General features: G+C 41.4%; 1 protein-coding gene across 1 annotated transcript; it reads right to left on the reverse strand.

The window, feature by feature from the left end:
- Nucleotides 1–988: 988 nt before the first annotated feature.
- On the reverse strand, nucleotides 989–8,844 carry aldoab (aldolase a, fructose-bisphosphate, b). The gene is made up of 7 exons (XM_066663884.1): nucleotides 8,631–8,844; nucleotides 5,513–5,631; nucleotides 4,083–4,349; nucleotides 3,045–3,205; nucleotides 2,487–2,745; nucleotides 1,927–2,126; nucleotides 989–1,381 (listed from the first exon to the last, which is right to left on the reverse strand). Exons 2-7 carry the CDS (start codon nucleotides 5,622–5,624, stop codon nucleotides 1,289–1,291), a joined length of 1,092 nt encoding a protein of 363 aa, XP_066519981.1. The 5' UTR covers nucleotides 5,625–5,631; nucleotides 8,631–8,844; the 3' UTR covers nucleotides 989–1,288.
- Between the last annotated feature and the right edge of the window lie 9,900 nt (nucleotides 8,845–18,744).

Genomic DNA, 18,744 nt, shown 5'->3' on the forward strand with positions numbered 1-18,744 from the left:
AAAAGCTCTGAATAATGAATATAGTTTTCCTATAAAACCTCTGAACCGAATACGCGGTTACAGATAATGAATGAATGAATACAACCTTCCACGTTCTCCCTGGAATGTCCACATGGCAACTATCCTAAAATATCCGGCTATTGGTGCTCATTAAGTACAGAACTCTTTTATGTTTTAAACGGAGAGAGCTATAAAAGCAGAATGCCATGAGAACATTTCAATTCATAAAGATTTCATATTTAAAATCACTGGTAATTTTTGAGAAAACTGCATAAAGGTCTTGTTGTTATTTTTTCTGCTAAATTTATTAATGATTTGTGTCCTCCTCCTGGATGATGTCTATGATTCTTCTTGCTTGGACATCATTATTATATTGCACGGTGTATATTTTAAACACAAATACCCCAAAGATATTGTGAGATTGTTTCAGACATCAAAGAGCATATATTAATTTTAATTATGCTACCATTTAAAAATTTTCAGTGAGGAGTTTTGCAGGTGGAAACCTAGTTTCATTTACCCCCACTGTAAACAGTTCTTTCAGACCCTAGAGCATTCCACAAAAAAAAAAAAAAAAAAAAAACATTGCCACTTTCTGTCACTTTGGAATTTGGACAAAATGTGTGGAACTCCCCTTTAGCTCCCCTGGAGGAGCATTGCTCACGTACATGTGAACTTGTGTGTGAAGGATATTTTTAAGCAAGGAAGAAAAAATATTATTCTACTTTTACATGGTTTTCAGAAATGACACATGTTGGGGGGAACAAAGGAAGCTGAATAAGTGGAAGTGATGCTGACTAAGGTTATAATTTAAATCCCTCGTAACTGTGGCCTAAGCTGATCATCTCACGTTTGTGAAAGACTATACAAAATGTTTAATCACTTTTTTTTATTAAGTTAGGGTTTTTTATTTTGCTTTATCTTCAAACCACACTTCCATCCGTGCAGCACCAAAAATAGAATGAACCACAAACCACATGTTGGTGAGTAAGTTCTTTATTTCTGTTGCAGACTCATGTATCATATGAAAAAGAAAAAAAAAGAAATTGATGTCACACCTAAACATAACAGGAAAGGGCATGAAGCAGACTTTTTCTCAAGTCCTCCACGGGTACAAACATGTGGGTTTCTCTCTCTCTCCCTCTTCCTTTCTCTCAGGACACCTGTGATCCTCTGTTTCTGCACTCAGATGCAAAGAGGGCAGATGGAGCAGAAGCAGGTGTGGTGAGACTGGGGTGCTTTCTGTGAAGAGGGAACTACAGAGGCACAGGAACTTGGATGGGAAGCCTTAATAAGCATGATTGGCCACAAACAGGGACTCTCCAGCTGCTGCTCCATCCCCAGAGGACACATATTTACCAATCGAAGCTGCGCTGTTAGCCTGTAGGAATGGTTGAGCAAGAAGAAAATATCTAGCAGCAATTCATAGTAGATGACAGTCTACCTTCACATCTCATCAACCCAAACCATTACTCAATGTGTGAGGGTCCATGTAACTGAAAACGGTGTCTGCAGAGTATGCAAACATTGCTACCATTAAAGTTCACTCCTCACCCCACACAGTCCATATTTGGAAACATAAAACTGTTTTGTGATGTCACAGAAACGAAGGAGTGTGCAGCTCAGTGTTGAAGTGGTCACTATACAAGGGCCAAAGTAGAGGTTTAAATATACATTGCTATTAAGTCAACAGTGTAGCTAGGTAGTTGTTGGTGTTAGACAAAAATTGCCCAATAAATCTGAACAGAAAACCTATTCTTAAAATATTACAATCAAATTCTGAGTTCTTTTGCCTGAACAGCAAACAGTCCTATAAAAACAAGCCTATAAGTAATGCTGTTATTAACACTATTAACGTAATTATTGTTTACACTCTTTAACATCTAACATTTCACAGATTAATGTAAAATGCAGGGATCCACATACCAGGGCTCTCTTGATGAACTCCTCCTGGCAGGCCTTGCCGTTCTCCTTCTTGCCACCCCAGGCTTTGAGGGCGGAGGCCTGAAGGGCACGTCCGTAGGAGAAGGTCAGGGCCCAAGGTCTGTGTAGAGGACACATGTTCATGGCGTTCAGGTTAACTGAAGCCTCCTCTTCACTCTGACCTCCAGACAGGAAGGTGATGCCTTTGGGGTGTGAAAGTTGTAAACATTTTGAGAAAAAGCTACATTTGGAATTAGAGTTTTTGACAATATGCAATCAAAATAACAGTGGTGGGTAGTGTATTTCAAATCTAACCCTAGGTTTTGAGTTTATGTGTATCATTAAAAGAGAGGAAACCAAACAGCAAACGCTGCATGCTTTAGTCACAAGGTTTAAATAAAGCGCTACGGCCTTTAGTTTTTATAGTTATTAGTTACTAATGAGAACCTTATTCATATATATAATAAGCCATGAACTTTTGGGGTATTGATACATTACTAATTTCTTGTAACATGTCAGACAGTAATATCGCATGATTTAAAGTGTGGATGGGAATAGCTAACCAGGAACTGCAGGGGGCACAGTGCGGCGCAGAGCAGTGACAGTGGCCATGGCAACCTCCTGTGGGCTGTATTTGTGGGAGCAGGAGTGGCCTGCGGTCACCATGTTGGGCTTGAGCAAAGTACCCTCAAGGTAAACATGGTGATCGGACAGGGCCTTGTATACGGCAGCCAACACTTTTTCCGTCACATACTGGCACCTCTTCAGGTCATGGTCACCATCGGGCAGGATCTCAGGCTCCACAATGGGCACAATGCCATGCTAAGGGTAGAGATGTAACAAGTAAAGAGGTTAACATTCCAGACTGACCCTGATAGTTCTGTTCTCTGCAGGGTGACCAGTAAAATTAGCATCTGTTTTGTTTTTTGAAACAGGTACACCCTCTATATCTTTCTTGAAAGCAGGAATGGTATTCTCATTAAACAGCAGGCACCTGCTGGGTGACTCTCTAAACCAATATCAGACCAAAATAAACCACAGAAACCATCGTACATCAGAAATCATATTGGTGCTCGCTGTACTTTTTCAGCATGTTTTTGTATGGTATGTATGGGTCGTACCATCTGGCAGATGCTAGCATAGCGAGCTAGCACATTAGCGTTCTCAATGATAGCCAGTCTGGATGGGGTGGTGGGGGTGATCTTCAGCACACAGCGCCACTTAGCAAAGTCGGCTCCATCCTTCTTATACTGAGCACAGCGCTCATACAAGCCATCCAGACCTGAGCAAAATTAGAGAGAGAAGCTGTGAGTGACCAAGAGAAAGGTCTGTATTCATGTGCTCATTTATTGACATTATATATGAAGGCATGATTTCAATATCCTACCACTTAAAATCTCTCTAGATGCAAGCGTGGCTCTAATCTTTTAGGCTCTGATCTTGTTTAAAGTGCCCTAGCTTATTCTGATGCATCAGTCAGGATTACGCATTGAAATTGGCAGTGGTCTTTCTTAGACTCTCCCCACAATGTATGGAGACAAGTATTAGCAAAAAACCTGTGTGATCCATGAAAAGGTCTTCTTTATTTTTCCCAGGGCATTTATTTACCAAGGTTGTTTCTGCAGTACTTTCACTTTAATTAAGACCTAAAAAATCAGGTGTGGAAGGAAACAGAAACACAGATCCTTGTCCATTGTATGACCTTATCTTATATGAACATCTCTTTGGGAACACTTTCTAAGGTAGCTTGAATCATTTGTTGTGTTAAAAATGCTGCTATGTTTGGATACATATCCCATTTCTGACACCAGTGTTTCTGACACCTTCTGTTCCCTTTGCCCTTATATATATATGCCTATTTTTCCTACATATAATTCTCATTAGAGACAGAAAGAGAAATAGCTCTGAGAATTAAATGTGGGAACAAATAGACACTTCCTTACTGACTACTAAATGTGGAAGTTAGAAAAAAAAGGAATTGTCTACTACTGACCATCAAAACCTACACTATTTTCTTGAGAATTTTATTATATATTATTTGTTTATATTGTTATAAAACTTAACACTTGTAAATTAGTTCACAGCTTTGACTGCACAAGGCACCACTGTGGGACCTGAATACTTTCCCAAAAGGCATATATTAATGCCCTTTTACGCACCCTGGGTGGTTGTCTCTCCATTGGTTCCAGCCAGAGGGACCACACCTTTGTCCACCTTGATGCCCACCACAATGCCCCTATCCTTGATGAGCTGGGCAAATTGCTTTCCATCATCAGACTTCTGGTAGAGGGTCTCGTGGAAGAAGATGACACCTCCTATGCAGGGCTTAATGCGGTCATCTGCGGTGAAGAGCAGCTGACGGTAGAACCTCCTGTTCTCCTCAGTGTTCTCCACGTTGATGCTCTGGAAGCGCTTGGCTACACTTCCTGGGGTGGAACACATGACAACCTTGCAATAACTGTTGAGAGACATTTTCTAGAAATATTTAACTTGCAATCTTAAAAAATAGTGTATGTGTATCACAAAGTAAACACTTTCTTGATATTAAATTATTTAAAATGTCAGGATCAGTCAAAACTTTGGTAAAAAAATCTCACAACAAGTCACTAGTTTGAGATACTAATTTTAAAATCATTGAACAACTCCAGTGTCCTGATGATGAATGAATGAATTAGTAAAGAAGTCATTATTTAGACATAGATCAAGAATTGTAGAAATGCGGTTATTAAGAAATGCTTGTGGCAGTGGCTTGTACATAAAAGGTGTTGTATTAGAGAGCAAGAGAAGGGTATTAAAATTTGGAAATGGGCTGAATTACAAGATTAGAATCTGATGTTGTACTTGTATAACTTTGTATGTGACAAATAAATTGAATCTGAATCTGAATCTGATAACAAATGCAGGTAGGAGGGTGCAAATTTCACAGTGTATTGTGATAACTGCACTGAGGCCATATATGGTGTTGTACTCAGAGCAAACATATTATTTATTTTATTTAATTAACAGTCAAAGATGAATTCAATGCAGCTTCTGAAAGGAAGGAGTTGAGGTATGCAGATTTGGTGTCTGAAGTGAGAAAATGAGGGTGACAGGCATATATTAAGCCAGTAGATATATGAGTTAGGGGATTTTTTTTTTGCACGTTTTGGTTAGTTGAATCTGAATGTAGAGGTAGTGTGCTAGGGGCAGCCATGAAAGACATGTCAGAGGTAGCTGAAAGTGCACGCAGCAGCTGAAGATGTAGTAGTTGATGTATCATGTGAAGATCACATGGAATTGGTGGCACTAAGCATGCATTAACGGTACCGCTGGGGCATATTCAGCAGGGTAACCGATGTGGATCTTCATGTAAGAGTCTGTTTAAATGACCTCATTGGACCTCATTGTTAAGCTTTCCAGGGAAGCTATAAACTAAAATCTAGGGAGAGTTATGAAAACTATACAGGTGCCTAGCTGATGACACTAGGGAACCTCTTGTGAGGGAGTTGGTGCTTAGAAACTCCTATGATTAAGTGCAGGATTATGTAACTTGAGTTCGTAAGTGAAAAAGAACATTTAGGCATTTGTTGTTTTTATCTGAGTATTTTACCTGTGGATTCATCTGCGGCGAGGATACCCTTTCCTGGGGCAACAATCTTCTGAGCAATATCACTGAGCTCCTTCTTTTGCTCAGGAGTGAGGAATGGGTAGGCATGAGGCATCTTACCACTGAGAGAGAGAGAGAGAGAGAGAGAGAGAGAGAGAGAGAGAGAGAGAGAACACAGACCGTCAAAGTGGAAAGCAGAAAGAGGAAAAGGGTGAGAGTTAGAGAAAGGGAGAGAGACAGCGTCAAAGTGCAAAGTGGTGAGCAAGAGAGAAAAATAAAATTAAGAGAACAACTGGTAGGTTTTATCAGTGTGTTGAAATGGGTGGAACAACAGAAATTTATTTCAGCAGAACTGGGTGAGTAAGAACAGATTATAAAAAAAAACAAAAAAAAAAAAACCCAAGACAGACAGACGTAGAGAAAGAGGAAGGTAAGATCAGTGAAGGGACGTAAATGGATATCGAGAGAAAAAGAGCGGAACTTGTGCAACCAAGCTAGAGCATATCCATTGCTGCTCATCTTCCATTAGCAGTGTTTTTTTGTGTTTTGTTTTGTTGATGAGTTTTTATCCTTACATTTGTTATAACTTCACGTCAGGCTTAAACACTATAAAACATTACATTATTAAAATATAAAATATTTACTTAATGGCCACTGCCATTAAATATTAAAACATTTTTAAAATATTATAACACCATCAACATACATCGTAACTCTTGCAGGAGGTTTATATGCTAGCAGAGTTTTGTATCTGTTAGCGTTCTTCTCCAAGGGAATGAGTTCCAGTAATATTGATTTATCAGCAGTTTAAAAAGAAGCAGTGGTGTTAGTGGAGTCAGTCTTCACCCTCGCACTGTGATAGCACCAGGTGGTTGGGGAACAACTATATAGTACTGTATATCCAGTCTGATTGACTTTTTCATAATGCACAGTATGTTAGCTTTGATCATGTTTCTCCTTCTGGTGCTGGACCGAACATTAAAACCAAAGCATGGCTTATAAATCAGAACATTTCCACCGCAGTTTTTTTTTTAATTGTAGCACAGGAGTTTTAATGTTAAAGCCGTTGAAATGTGGTGGCATGGTTTGTACACACACATTGCTAGTGGCATTTAGTTTGTGGTGAGCTGCAATAAAAGACCCAAAGCCTTGTGCACTCACATTTTACACTGTGATGTTAAAAACACTTAACACAAAGCTACAACTCTGTGTGGGATTCTACAGATTGGTGGAGGTTATATAAAATTTACGGACACATTTGCAGTTCAGTAACTGATTGCATACGCATTTTCACAGTGCACCTTGTGTGTGACATTCTCCGGGGACTCTATGATTGTCTGCACGTAGTCATCCCCACCCCCACAAATCTCTTTAGGGGCTATGACAAGCATGTCCATATGACCTTTACTATCTGGACCCACTTATCCTTGACCTTTGCTTGAGTCATTTGTGGCACCCTCCTCACTCTCTCTCCTTCCCTACGCCCCACTGATAGGTCAGGCTAAATATAAATATTGTCAGAGACAGCTGCTCTTGTGATGCCCTTGCTAGTAATGCCAACAGGGCTCAGGAGACTCCCCGCAAACTTAGAATACAGAAATGCTGCATGCATGGGCCAGATCAGGTAACTTTCGGGTTTATGAAAGGCACCATATAAGTGTGACATATTATTATTTTTACTAATATAAAATTAGTTTTACTGAGAACACATATATAGGTGATATTTTATATTTTCTCGCTGAGGGTATCATGCAGTTTTACACATGCCATGGAAGATCACATTTTGCTTTATTTTATTGATTTCAGCCAATAAGTAGAGGGGGTGGTCTCGGGAGGTTTTTTAACTGTGGAGTAAATATCATTTGACCAAGGGTCCCAAGATTTTGCACACACATATCAGGCCTTATCAGCTGCTTGTGTTCATTATAACTCTTTGTTGATGTGTGGAGACTAATGCTATTTTTTTTTCTTTTAACTTTCTAATGAAATGCAATTCCAACTTATGCAAGAGGCCCCAGTCCCAAATATCTGTAGACGGTGGCTCTGGTTGAAGGTCATTACAAGAACTGTGTCAAGGAAAATGCTATGAGGCCTTCCAACCATGGTTTTATTCAAATTGATGTGGCATAATGGGTAATACCCTGCTTGTATGCGGCAGGATGGGGTTTGATTCCTTGCTCAAGTAAGCATACATAAGCATACCTTGGAGTCCTTATGCAAGACTCTTAATGCCTTAACCCACAGATAATTATGATTCTTTGGGCATTTGCCAAATACTTACATAACTACCTACGTGCCTTTCAAATAATGTCAGCATATTTTTAAATAATCTAAGCCATGTTTAAACTTGCAGTTGTTAAAAACTATAGTACCTGAACTGAACTCATATTTATGTTGCAGTGTTGCATTTACTTCACAAGTATGCTAGCATACATTCAGGCTACCTTAGCATGTTACACACATTTTCACTGAGGCTCTATGCAGAAGGCTACATGTTTTGAAAGTGAAGTAAGTGGCTGTTTGAGGTAAGATGTGTGATCAATTTTAGCAGCTAGGTACTAGCGTGTTAGACACAGTGTTAGAAGTAGCAATCTCTTTACCAACCCAGTGTTAGCTCAGACGTCAAGACTCCACAATTCACGCCCCATACACATATTGCTGTTGCATGCGATCTGTCAGAAAGGTGTCTGTGCTGTAAGCAATGCATACAGCTATATATTAAATTAAAACAATACTTTGTTTATTTGAAACACTAACCTTGTAAAATAAGGGGGATTTTTAAAAATATTTTTCAATGGAAATTAAGTCCATTTCTATTGGTATGTTCATCACAAAGTTCTGACAAAATGTAAAATCACCTGACATTTTCTGATTATATAAAAATTAGAGACACAAGGTTCTGTTCTTTATGTCTATGACTGATCTGTGATTCTTTTGCTAATGCACTGCGTTGGCTCTTCTATTCATTTTGGGCCAGTTTTGCGGACATGGATTAACCCTAAACCCCCTAACTGTCCTTGGTGTTTCACTAAAACAGATCCTAGTTCAGGCTTAACATTAACCCAAGTTTGGAAAACTAGCCCTGCTCCCAGCTCTGACAAATTTTCACAGAGAAACTTACCGTTTTAGGCTGAGGGAACACCTGCAGGAATGGAGGGACTCTGGAAGAGTGAGAGAGAAAGAGAGAGAGGGGCAGAGGAAAAGATCCGGCTTAAGCCCGTGACGCCCCCTTGCCGGCCTCGCCACTGTATTTATCCGGCATTATGACCCCTCACATTTGAGCTGGACAACTATAATTAGCCCCAACCTGTCACTGGAGAAGGGCGGCAACATTCCCTCATGTGAAACAGAGGGCGAGAGAGAGATAGAAAGAACAAGAGCTGAGTATTTAAAGAAAATTCTATGAGAGGTAAGTTCAGTCATGTGCAAAAGTTGGTAAACCTATCATCAAAAGGCATGCTTTGAACATTTTGTGAAATAAATAGAGAACAGTTAAATGTAGTTAAATGTACACTGTACATTGCATAATTTCTCTTTATTTGTTGCAAAAAAATAATAAAAAATTTTAAACTCAGCAGAACAACTGTAAATCGAAGGTACTGAAGTGTGTTTTTTTTTGTAGTTGAGGTGTACACTTTTTTTGCTTGGAAAGTGACTATTGGTGCATAAGCTTTTGCCCAAATGCATGGCTAAAGAGAGGGAGATAAAAAGTCAGGAAGAGAAACTGGGAGCATGGTCAAAATGAAGAAAACACAAAAGGTGCAAAAAACAAGATAGGCGTATTCCCTTAAAAAGTGCAACATACTGCAAGCTCATAGGCCACAAGGTCATGAACAGCAAAAAAAAAAGGTTGAAAATGACACATTGTTATTTGTAGGCCACAGATGAAGATTGCCATTAGAAAAAAGAGATCACAAGACATTTCTGATTTTCAAGTGAACTTTTGCACTCTGGAAAGCTCTCTTTTTAAAGACAATAATAAAAAATACATATTTTACAGATGTGAAAAAGAAAGTAAGCCAAGTAGGTCATACTTTCTGTTCTACCTAGGCTTTGCCCCAGCTGTGCAAAAGTAAACTAGTAAAAACCTCTTTAATTGTGTTCTGAAAGCCCACAAATTCCTTTTTTTTTAAGCTTCGTAACCTTTACTATTAACTTAAAACAAATGAGTACACACAGCTTAAATCTTTATAAATATATATATCTTTCTAAAGCAAGTGTCTCACTCACAGTTTTATTTTTCCCTTTGTAATATTTATCAGCCAATACTGAAATTTCAAGAATTTAGACAAGTACAATATCTTATAATGTCTTTATAAATGAGAAATAATAAACTTATATAATTATATGTCAAGAGCTCATTTTCTGCACTGTGTGCATTAAACTAGAGAGGAGAAGCCTCCTTAAATAGTTTCTAAGTGTATTGTCCGAGCTCATTTCAAATCATCCAGCTGCTCTGTGTAGCAACGTGGCTAACCTTCAGTCGGAAACTCAATCCACGGCCATGATCTTTGACCTTTTCCTGACCTTTACATGGCTTGTGCTGGAGGAATAAGGTGGCAAATGCTACACAGGTTCAGACACATGATGTGTGTGTGGCTTTGTGAGGTAGTGACAGCATCTGAGGGTGTGGTTTGGTGGCGCAGAGAGGGAGTGAGCAAAAGAGGAAGAGATTAGCGTCCAGCAACATTACATGCAACACCTTTGCCGTTCGGCTTCTGCAGATCAACGTCTTATTAAAGCTAACGGTTTTGGTGAACTCTGAAAAGCTGATACAGAAAAGCACTGTTCAGTATCAAAGGGAAAATGTACAGCTTTGAACATGGGTGCAAAAGAACCCCCTGCTGCATTTTGAAAAAATATTGATGTGAGATGACAGGCACGCCATGGTGTTTCTGGTTCAACAGGCGTGAGTGTGTGAGTGAGTGCGTGGGTGAGGTGTGATGCCCTGTAGTGGCCTGGCACCCTGTGCAATGTGTGTTCCTGCTTTGTAGTAAATGCTTCCAGATTAGCTCGGGCCCTACTGCAGGCCTGATCTGGATGAAGCAGATAAAAAGAATCAATGAGTAATAATTTTATGGCACTCACTGTATTTACAGTCACACACTGTATTTGCATTTTTGCAGTACATCAAATGTTATAAATGAATTATTTCCACTGTTTTCCATAATCAAAATTCTGTATAAAATTCAGAAGAAATGTTCTGTACAAATGGCATCTAAAGCTGCACCATTATAGAGGATTTAAACAGTTTCTGTTTCTTTGTGGCTGACCACTTCCTGCTTACATTCTCAAATAGTGAAACACTGTCTCAGTTTTACATGTTTATAAATATATTCAATTCATGTTTATATTTCTTTTTATTTTTCACATAAGTGATGCAAGTTCACACACTGTATAGAGAAACTGTAGACGTTTCCCCAAATAAACATACCAATACTGAGAGCAGCTAGTAAAAAAATACAGAAAATAAACAGATAGACCAGCTGTATGTTGATAACCACTACCCTCTGGTCCCTGCTTAATGAAGTAAAGGTGCTGACCCCTGTACAGACAACACACACTGCAGTTTCACTAAAATACCATCTGCATTCAAATCATGGTCCGCGGTTACATTTTTTACAACAGTAAAATATATTTATGTGGATTTTTAAAACCATTCTGAAATACTATGGTTTTATATAGAAAAAAGTAAAGTCTTAAGGGCCATTATCCAACATTATTTTGTATTTGTTTTTGTTTTGTTTTTTCTGGATTTCCACTTATCTCATTTGCATGCGCTTATGTGTCATTCGTGATTCATTTTTACAAAACTGCTCTTTATCCCAAGAAATATACATACGGCTTTGCGTCATGCATGGACGCAAGTTCAATAAACCGGAACCCATGAAGAGAAAGTAAGACAGACTCCACATCACAGTTCACACCTCAGCAGACAGACACCTCAAAAAATTCAGAGGCAAAAAAGAAAGGGATGGCCCCAAACAGCCCGACTCTGAAAGCATTTGTGCCATAATGGGGTGTGTACACTTCCATGTTCTGTAGATACCTAATGCGCATCCAATGTGGACACAGTTGTGTAACACTTAGATACAGTCTATGGTTCAACACACACAGTATGTATACACTCTAAAGAATAATAATGATTAAATAATTAAATAAATTGGACCCTCTGGAGTAGCTGCACATGAGCCACTAAAACCTCTGCTCAGTGGGTAAGTGTCAGTGGGAAAGATACAGAAATCTATGAGGTCACTGAGATGTGTTTCTGTTAAACTAAACATATAATGTGAAGGTAAATGAAACTGGATTTTAAAAAAATCAGCAGTTGACCACAGCTCCTACGAGAAATGCGCTTGCTTACCTCAGTTTAGACTTGTTATTCAGCATCAGCTATGTGTGAGAGGGTGCAAGCACATCCCCTTGCATCACGAGCACTTCCACTGACAGCAATTTTAAGTAATGCGCGTTAGCAGCAGCGGTGCAACAGGTCACTATGTATAAACTCTCAGTCAGAATGCTAGTCACGCAATCAAGAACATAACCACCAGTAAAAGCAACTGTCGCATTTGTGTACTCTAGATTATTACTTTTATATTTGATTAGATAATGTTTCAAACCTTGCTTTAAAAATGACTCTGTTAGCAGATGAAATAAAAGTAGGCTTGCAAAGTATTTAAAAGCCAAATTTGGAAATTATCACCAGTGTGTAATGATGTTTGTTATGGTGTATCTCTCAAGCTTTTTCTATAATTGTTTATAGCCAGTTTATTGTGTAGTTGCAAATAAATGTAATAATTAACATGTTTCATGCCACAGAACTATTAATACTCAACACATGTATGATTTTTAAAACATACAACTTGTAATCAGGGCGGTAGTGTCTCTGTCACAGCTCCAAGGTCCTGGAGGATGTGGGTTCGAGTCCCGCTCCAGGTGACTTTCTGTGAGGAGTGTGGTGTGTTCTCCCTGTGTCTGCGTGGGTTTCCTCCAGGTGACTGTGTGTAAGGAGTGTGGTGTGTTCTCCCTGTGTCTGCGTGGGTTTCCTCCGGGTGACTGTGTGTGAGGAGTGTGGTGTGTTCTCCCTGTGTCTGCGTGGGTTTCCTCCGGGTGACAGTCTATGAGGAGTGTGGTGTGTTCTCCCTGTGTCTGCGTGGGTTTCCTCAGGGTGACTGTCTGTGAGGAGTGTAGTGTGTTCTCCCTGTGTCCGCGTGGGTTTCCTCCGGGTGACTGTCTGTGAGGAGTGTAGTGTGTTCTCCCTGTATCCGTGTGGGTTTCCTCCGGGTGACTGTCTGTGAGGAGTGTAGTGTGTTCTCCCTGTGTCCGTGTGGGTTTCCTCCAGGTGACTGTCTGTGAGGAGTGTGGTGTGTTATCTCTGTGTCCCCGTGGGTTTCCTCCGGGTGACTGTCTGTGAGGAGTGTGGTGTGTTTTCCCTATGTCTGTGAGGGTTTCCTCCGGGTGACTGTCTGTGAGGAGTGTGGTGTGTTCTCTCTGTGTCTGTGTGGGTTTCCTCCGGGTGACTGTCTGTGAGGAGTGTAGTGTGTTCTCCCTGTGTACGTGTGGGTTTCCTCCGGGTGACTGTCTGTGAGGAGTGTGGTGTGCTCTCTCTGTGTCTGCGTGGGTTTCCTCCGGGTGACTATCTGAGGAGTGTGGTGTGTTCTCCCTGTGCCAGCATGGGTTTTCTCCGGCTGATTGTCTGCGAGGAGTGTGGTGTGTTCTCCCTGTGTCCGTGTGGGTTTCCTCCGGGTGACTGTCTGTGAGGAGTGTGGTGTGTTCTCTTTGTGTCTGTGTGGGTTTCCTTTGGGTGACAGTCTGTCAGGAATGTAGTGTGACATCTCTGTGTCTGCGTGGGTTTCCTCCGGGTGACTGTCTGTGAGGAGTGTAGTGTGTTCTCCCTGTGTCTGTGTGGGTTTCCTCCGGGTGACTGTCTGTGAGGAGCGTAGTGTGTTTTTCCTGTGTCTGTGTAGGTTTCCTCCAGCTGACTGTCTGTGAGGAGTGTGGTGTGTTCGCCCTGTGTCTGCAAGGGTTTCCTCCGGCTGACTGTCTGTGAGGAGTGTGGTGTGTTCTCTCTGTGTCTGTGTGGGTTTCCTCTGGGTGACTGTCTGTGAGGAGTGTAGTGTGTTCTCCCTGTGTCTGCGTGGGTTTCCTCCGTCTGACTCTCTGTGAGGAGTGTGGTGTGTTCGCCCTGTGTCCGCATGGGTTTCCTCCGGCTGACTGTCTGTGAGGAGTGTGGTGTGTTCTCCCTGTGTCCGTGGTCCGTGTAGGTTTCCTCCGGCTGACTGTCTGTGAGGAGTGTGGTGTGTTTTCCCTGTGTCTGTGAGGGTTTCCTCCGGGTGACTTTCTGTGAGGAGTGTGGAGTGTTCTCTCTGTGTTCGTGTGGGTTTCCTCCGGGTGACTGTCTGTGAGGAGTGTGGTGTGCTCTCTCTGTGTCTGTGTGGGTTTCCTCCGGGTGACTGTCTGTGAGGAGTGTAGTGTGTTTTCCCTGTGTCCGAGTGGGTTTCCTCCGGGTGACTGTCCGTGAGGAGTGTGGTGAGTTCTGTCTGTGTCTGTGTGGGTTTCCTCCGGGTTACTGTCTGTGAGGAGTGTGGTGTGCTCTCTCTGTGTCTGCGTGGGTTTCCTCCGGGTGACTGTCTGTGAGGAGTGTAGTGCGTTCTCCCTGTGTCCGCATGGGTTTCCTCCAGGTGACTGTCTGTGAGGAGTGTGGTGTGTTCTCCCTGTGTCCGCGTTGGTTTCCTCCGGGCGACTGTCTGGATGGAGTGTGGTGTGTTCTCCCTGTGTCTGCGTGGGTTTCCTCCGGGTGACTGTCTGTGAGGAGTGTGGTGTGTTCTCTCTGTGTCTGTGTGGGTTTCCTCCGAGTAACAGTCTGTCAGGAATGTAGTGTGCTCTCTCTGTGTCTGCGTGGGTTTCCTCCGGGTGACTGTCTGTGAGGATTGTAGTGTGTTCTCCCTGTGTCTGGGTGGGTTTCCTCCGGGTGACTGTCTGTGAGGAGCATAGTGTGTTCTCCCTGTGTCCGTGTGGGTTTCCTCCGGCTGACTGTCTGTGAGGAGTGTGGTGTGTTCTCCCTGTGTCCGTGTGGGTTTCCTCCGGCTGACTGTCTGTGAGGAGTGTGGTGTGTTCGCCCTGTGTCCGCGTGGGTTTCCTCCGGGTGACTGTCTGTGAGGAGTGTGGTGTGTTCGCCCTGTGTCCGTGTGGGTTTCCTCCGGCTGACTGTCTGTGAGGAGTGTGGCTTGTTCGCCCTGTGTCTGCGTGGGTTTTCTCCGGGTGACTGTCTGTGAGGAGTGTAGTGTGTTCTCCCTGTGTCTGCGTGGGTTTCCTCCGGGTGACTGTGAGGAGCGTAGTGTGTTCTCCCTGTGTCCGTGTGGGTTTCCTCCAGCTGACTGTCTGTGAGGAGTGTAGTGTGCTCTCCCTGTGTCCGCGTGGGTTTCCTCCGCGTGACTGTCTGTGAGGAGTGTGGTGTGTTATCTCTGTGTCTGCATGGGTTTCCTCAGGGTGACTGTCTGTGAGGAGTGTAGTGTGTTCTCCCTGTGTCTGCGTGGGTTTCCTCCGGGTGCTCCGGTTTCCTCCCACGCTCCAAACACACACGTTGGTAGGTGGATTGCCTTCGCAAAAGTGTCCATAGAGGTGTGTGATTGTGTGTTGCCCCTGGATGCCCCTCTCCTACCTAGAGCATACCATCCCGTGTTGCTATACGAAAACGAAAATTAAGAGAATAAAAACAATTAGAGCACCATATAAAACACTCAGTCCAGCAATGTTATAAATATACACGTTCACATGAGCTCAAAATTTATCACTGACTCTCAATTACTCTGTTTTTCTCTTTCCACAGGTGCTGGAACCCCCTGCTAGGAGAGAGACAACACAGGTAAGTACCATTACATTCAGTGAAGTTAGCTTCAATAGTTCAACAATTTCATTAATAAGGTGTGGAGCTGGGGTAAAGTGACACCACTTGATTACTGACACCACTCTGTGGCAGTAATGTGTGACCTCCTGTAGTAGTCAAAAGGTTAACTTAAAAACAGGATGTGTCAGACCTTTGTGTTTACTTAAACCCGTCAAATACTAAAACACATATACACTCTTAAAAATAAAGGTGCTACAAAAGGTTCTCTGAGCAATTCCACAGAAAAAAAAAACTTTTGGGTGCATAAAGAACCATTTTTGATGATACATTACGTTTCATTTGGAGGGATTTTTAAACCTTTAAAAGGTTCTTCACACACACATTTCTTAAATCACTTGTGGTTCTTTATGGATGATGACTTAATTAATAAAAAAGACATTCTACAACAAACTCTTTGTTAATATATGAAGTTTCTGGCAGGATTCGTAGCATTCTGGACTTTTTCCACACTGTCATTGTCAACATCATTGCTAAATCTAAACTGTAGTTCAGTTAGTGGGTGCTATGTCTCCTGCTGTGTTCAGTAACCTGCAGGATGTGTGTGTGTTTGTGTGCATTTGTCAGTCAACCAGGTCACTGAAAAATGTAAGAGAAACGCAGAAAACTGATCCTTTTCCTGTGCACAAAACGTGGATAGATCCCAGTAAAGGCTGCTGTCCCCTACTCCAAACTGTGAAATGATATGCATTTCACTATCAACTACATCTGATTTACCAAGGCCTATCCCCACAGATATCAAGTAGAAATGCAAACAACCTGCAGACAGAACACTTAAGATAAAGACAGATAACAAATCTCTGCCCAAACTACGCAATTTTTCAAACCCTGGCTTAGGCCCTGATTAGAGGGGTATAAAATCCCCAGCACTCATCTGTGCAGCCCAGGAGCTGCGTTCCATATCTTCTCACTTCTGTTTCTAACTACAAGGAAATACAGCAAGTCTGGTAATTAAATGAAAATACTTATTCTGGGCATAATTGAGACAGCCAATTACATCAGTGAAAAAACTAAACAAAAACAACAGTGCTTTTATTTCTTAACAAACTTAAAAATGAAATCCTCAGACATTGTCTTGGACATAATATTCTGTGTAAAACCCAAGTATTATAGAAATGTATATTATGTTTAGGTTTTGTAAAAATTAGAATCTTCCAAATCAGACATCGGATTTATAAAAATTACAAACCCACTGAGCTCCGGTTTCCTCCCATGCTCCAAAAACACACGTTGGCAACACAAAAGTGTCCTTAATTGTGAGTGCGTGAGTGAATGTGTAAGTGTGTGTCACCCTGTGAAGGAGTGGTGCCCCCTCCAAGGTGTGTTGCCACCTTGCGCCCTGAGATTCTGGGTAAGATCTGGACCCATCATGACCCTGAAGGCATATTTTATGGCACCGATATAATTTATATGGAACAAGAATAAATAAGGAACCACCTGGGATACCACATCAACCACCTAGCAACACGTTAGCAACATTAGCTTGTGGTGCCATAGCAACAGCATAGCAACCCCTATAAGCAATAACCTGGAACAACTACTTAGCAACACCCTAGCAACCACCTGGGATACAATAGCAACATCCAAACACATATTGTAACTTCCTTGAATACATTACCAACTGCTTAGCAACACCTTAACAGCCACCTTGGATAACAGAGCAGTGACATTGTACTAACAACTCATCCAACTGCTGAGATACATTAACAACCGCATAGCAACCACTATGGGCGTTTTCACACATCAAAGTCTGGACCAAGATCTAAACCATTCTAAAAAAGAAATTACCTGATTTACTATTTATTGGTTGCTCTAATGAAGTTTATATATAATTTGAGATATACATTACATACATATGCACTTCTTACTCATTTACCAGGTCCTTATTCACATTTTTGGTTCCACCTTAAATGGTTGAACTCCTTCACTGCATGGTTGATTACTGCTGTGTCACAACCACACCCTGATGTATGTGTAAAATATTTTAACTGCGATACTGCTGAGAGCCCATCTGACAATGAAGTGTAGTTTAATAGTGTGTGATTTAGGTAAAGCAGAAGTTTCATTTATGTTTATAATAACGGGGAAGTCTGGAGAAGGGAGTTCTAATTTGTACAAATATTAAAACAGTTAAAACTGTGGATCATTTTAATATTTTTCTGGTCCTGATTCATTTTTACAAGCTTTAAAATCCTCTGTTATTAGCCACTCCTTATTCTTGAATAAAATGTAAAAGTGACAGAGCTGCTCCAATCCAGAAAATCTATTTATATTCTCAGCCTATTTCCTCTTACACTGGTTGTATAGCTTTCAGTTCTATGTCCAGCATATATATTCATTGTCATCACTGGGCGCAAGGAAGGGAACCCACCCTGAAGGGGGCGCCAGTCCTCCACAGGGTGACACACACTCACACATTCCCTCATACCTTTGGACCCTGGAGCTGTGAGACTGAGACACTCCCTGCAGCGCCTAGCCTTCATATTTATTGATATTTTAAATAATTTTAGTATTATTTCATTTTAATTACACTTCTTTTCCATATTTTATTTCTTTCATAGTTTTATAATTTTGTTTTAAATTGTACAGCACACTGACAGGCTTCTGTTGTCTGTTAAAATGTATTTTAAAAATAAATATTAACTTAACCTAATTTCTTTTTCTTCTTTTGTTTACAGGGTGACGATAAGCCTACATCTTGTAATAATCTTGTAATCTTCTTGTAATTAGCCCGAAATTCCAAATCATTCAAAAAGAGTGATTTCACACTGCACACAAACCACAAACTGAACCATGGTGCAATTTAATTCAGAGCGAGACCATCTCTTTAGGCTGGAACAAATTTTGGACCAAAGAAGAGCATGGGAGGATGTGTCTGCAGCAGTGGCGGATGCTGGTCTTTCAAGGAGGGGAAGCTCAATTTCATATCATCATAAAATGTGTCAGTGTATTTATACATAAATTCAACCCTACGTTCCTTTTCAAGAAAATGATCTGTGACCCTGTCGTACCAACAAGGCGTCTTTTCCAGGGACTTGACTAGTGTCCTCTCAATGGTCAGCAGAGCCAGGCTGCTTAAACGGCCTTGGCCCATGTGAAGTGTGTCCGCCTGTGAGTGCTTTGTGACGGTGGAGGGGCTCAGCAGCACCCGCTGGACAGAAACTGCAATAGAAGTCAGAAAGAGTGATAGAAGTCAGTCTCCAATAACAAGTAGCTACAAAAAACCCCACCAGACATAGAAGCTCGATTTGTCGCTAGTCGTTTTTAACAAAGAAAATGCCGCTAAGAGGTTTAAGAAAGTCTCCGGTTCAACTCAGAACAGAATGAAAAT

Source organism: Hoplias malabaricus, chromosome 3 (assembly GCF_029633855.1).
Source record: "Hoplias malabaricus isolate fHopMal1 chromosome 3, fHopMal1.hap1, whole genome shotgun sequence".
In the NCBI taxonomy this organism is placed as follows: domain Eukaryota; kingdom Metazoa; phylum Chordata; class Actinopteri; order Characiformes; family Erythrinidae; genus Hoplias; species Hoplias malabaricus.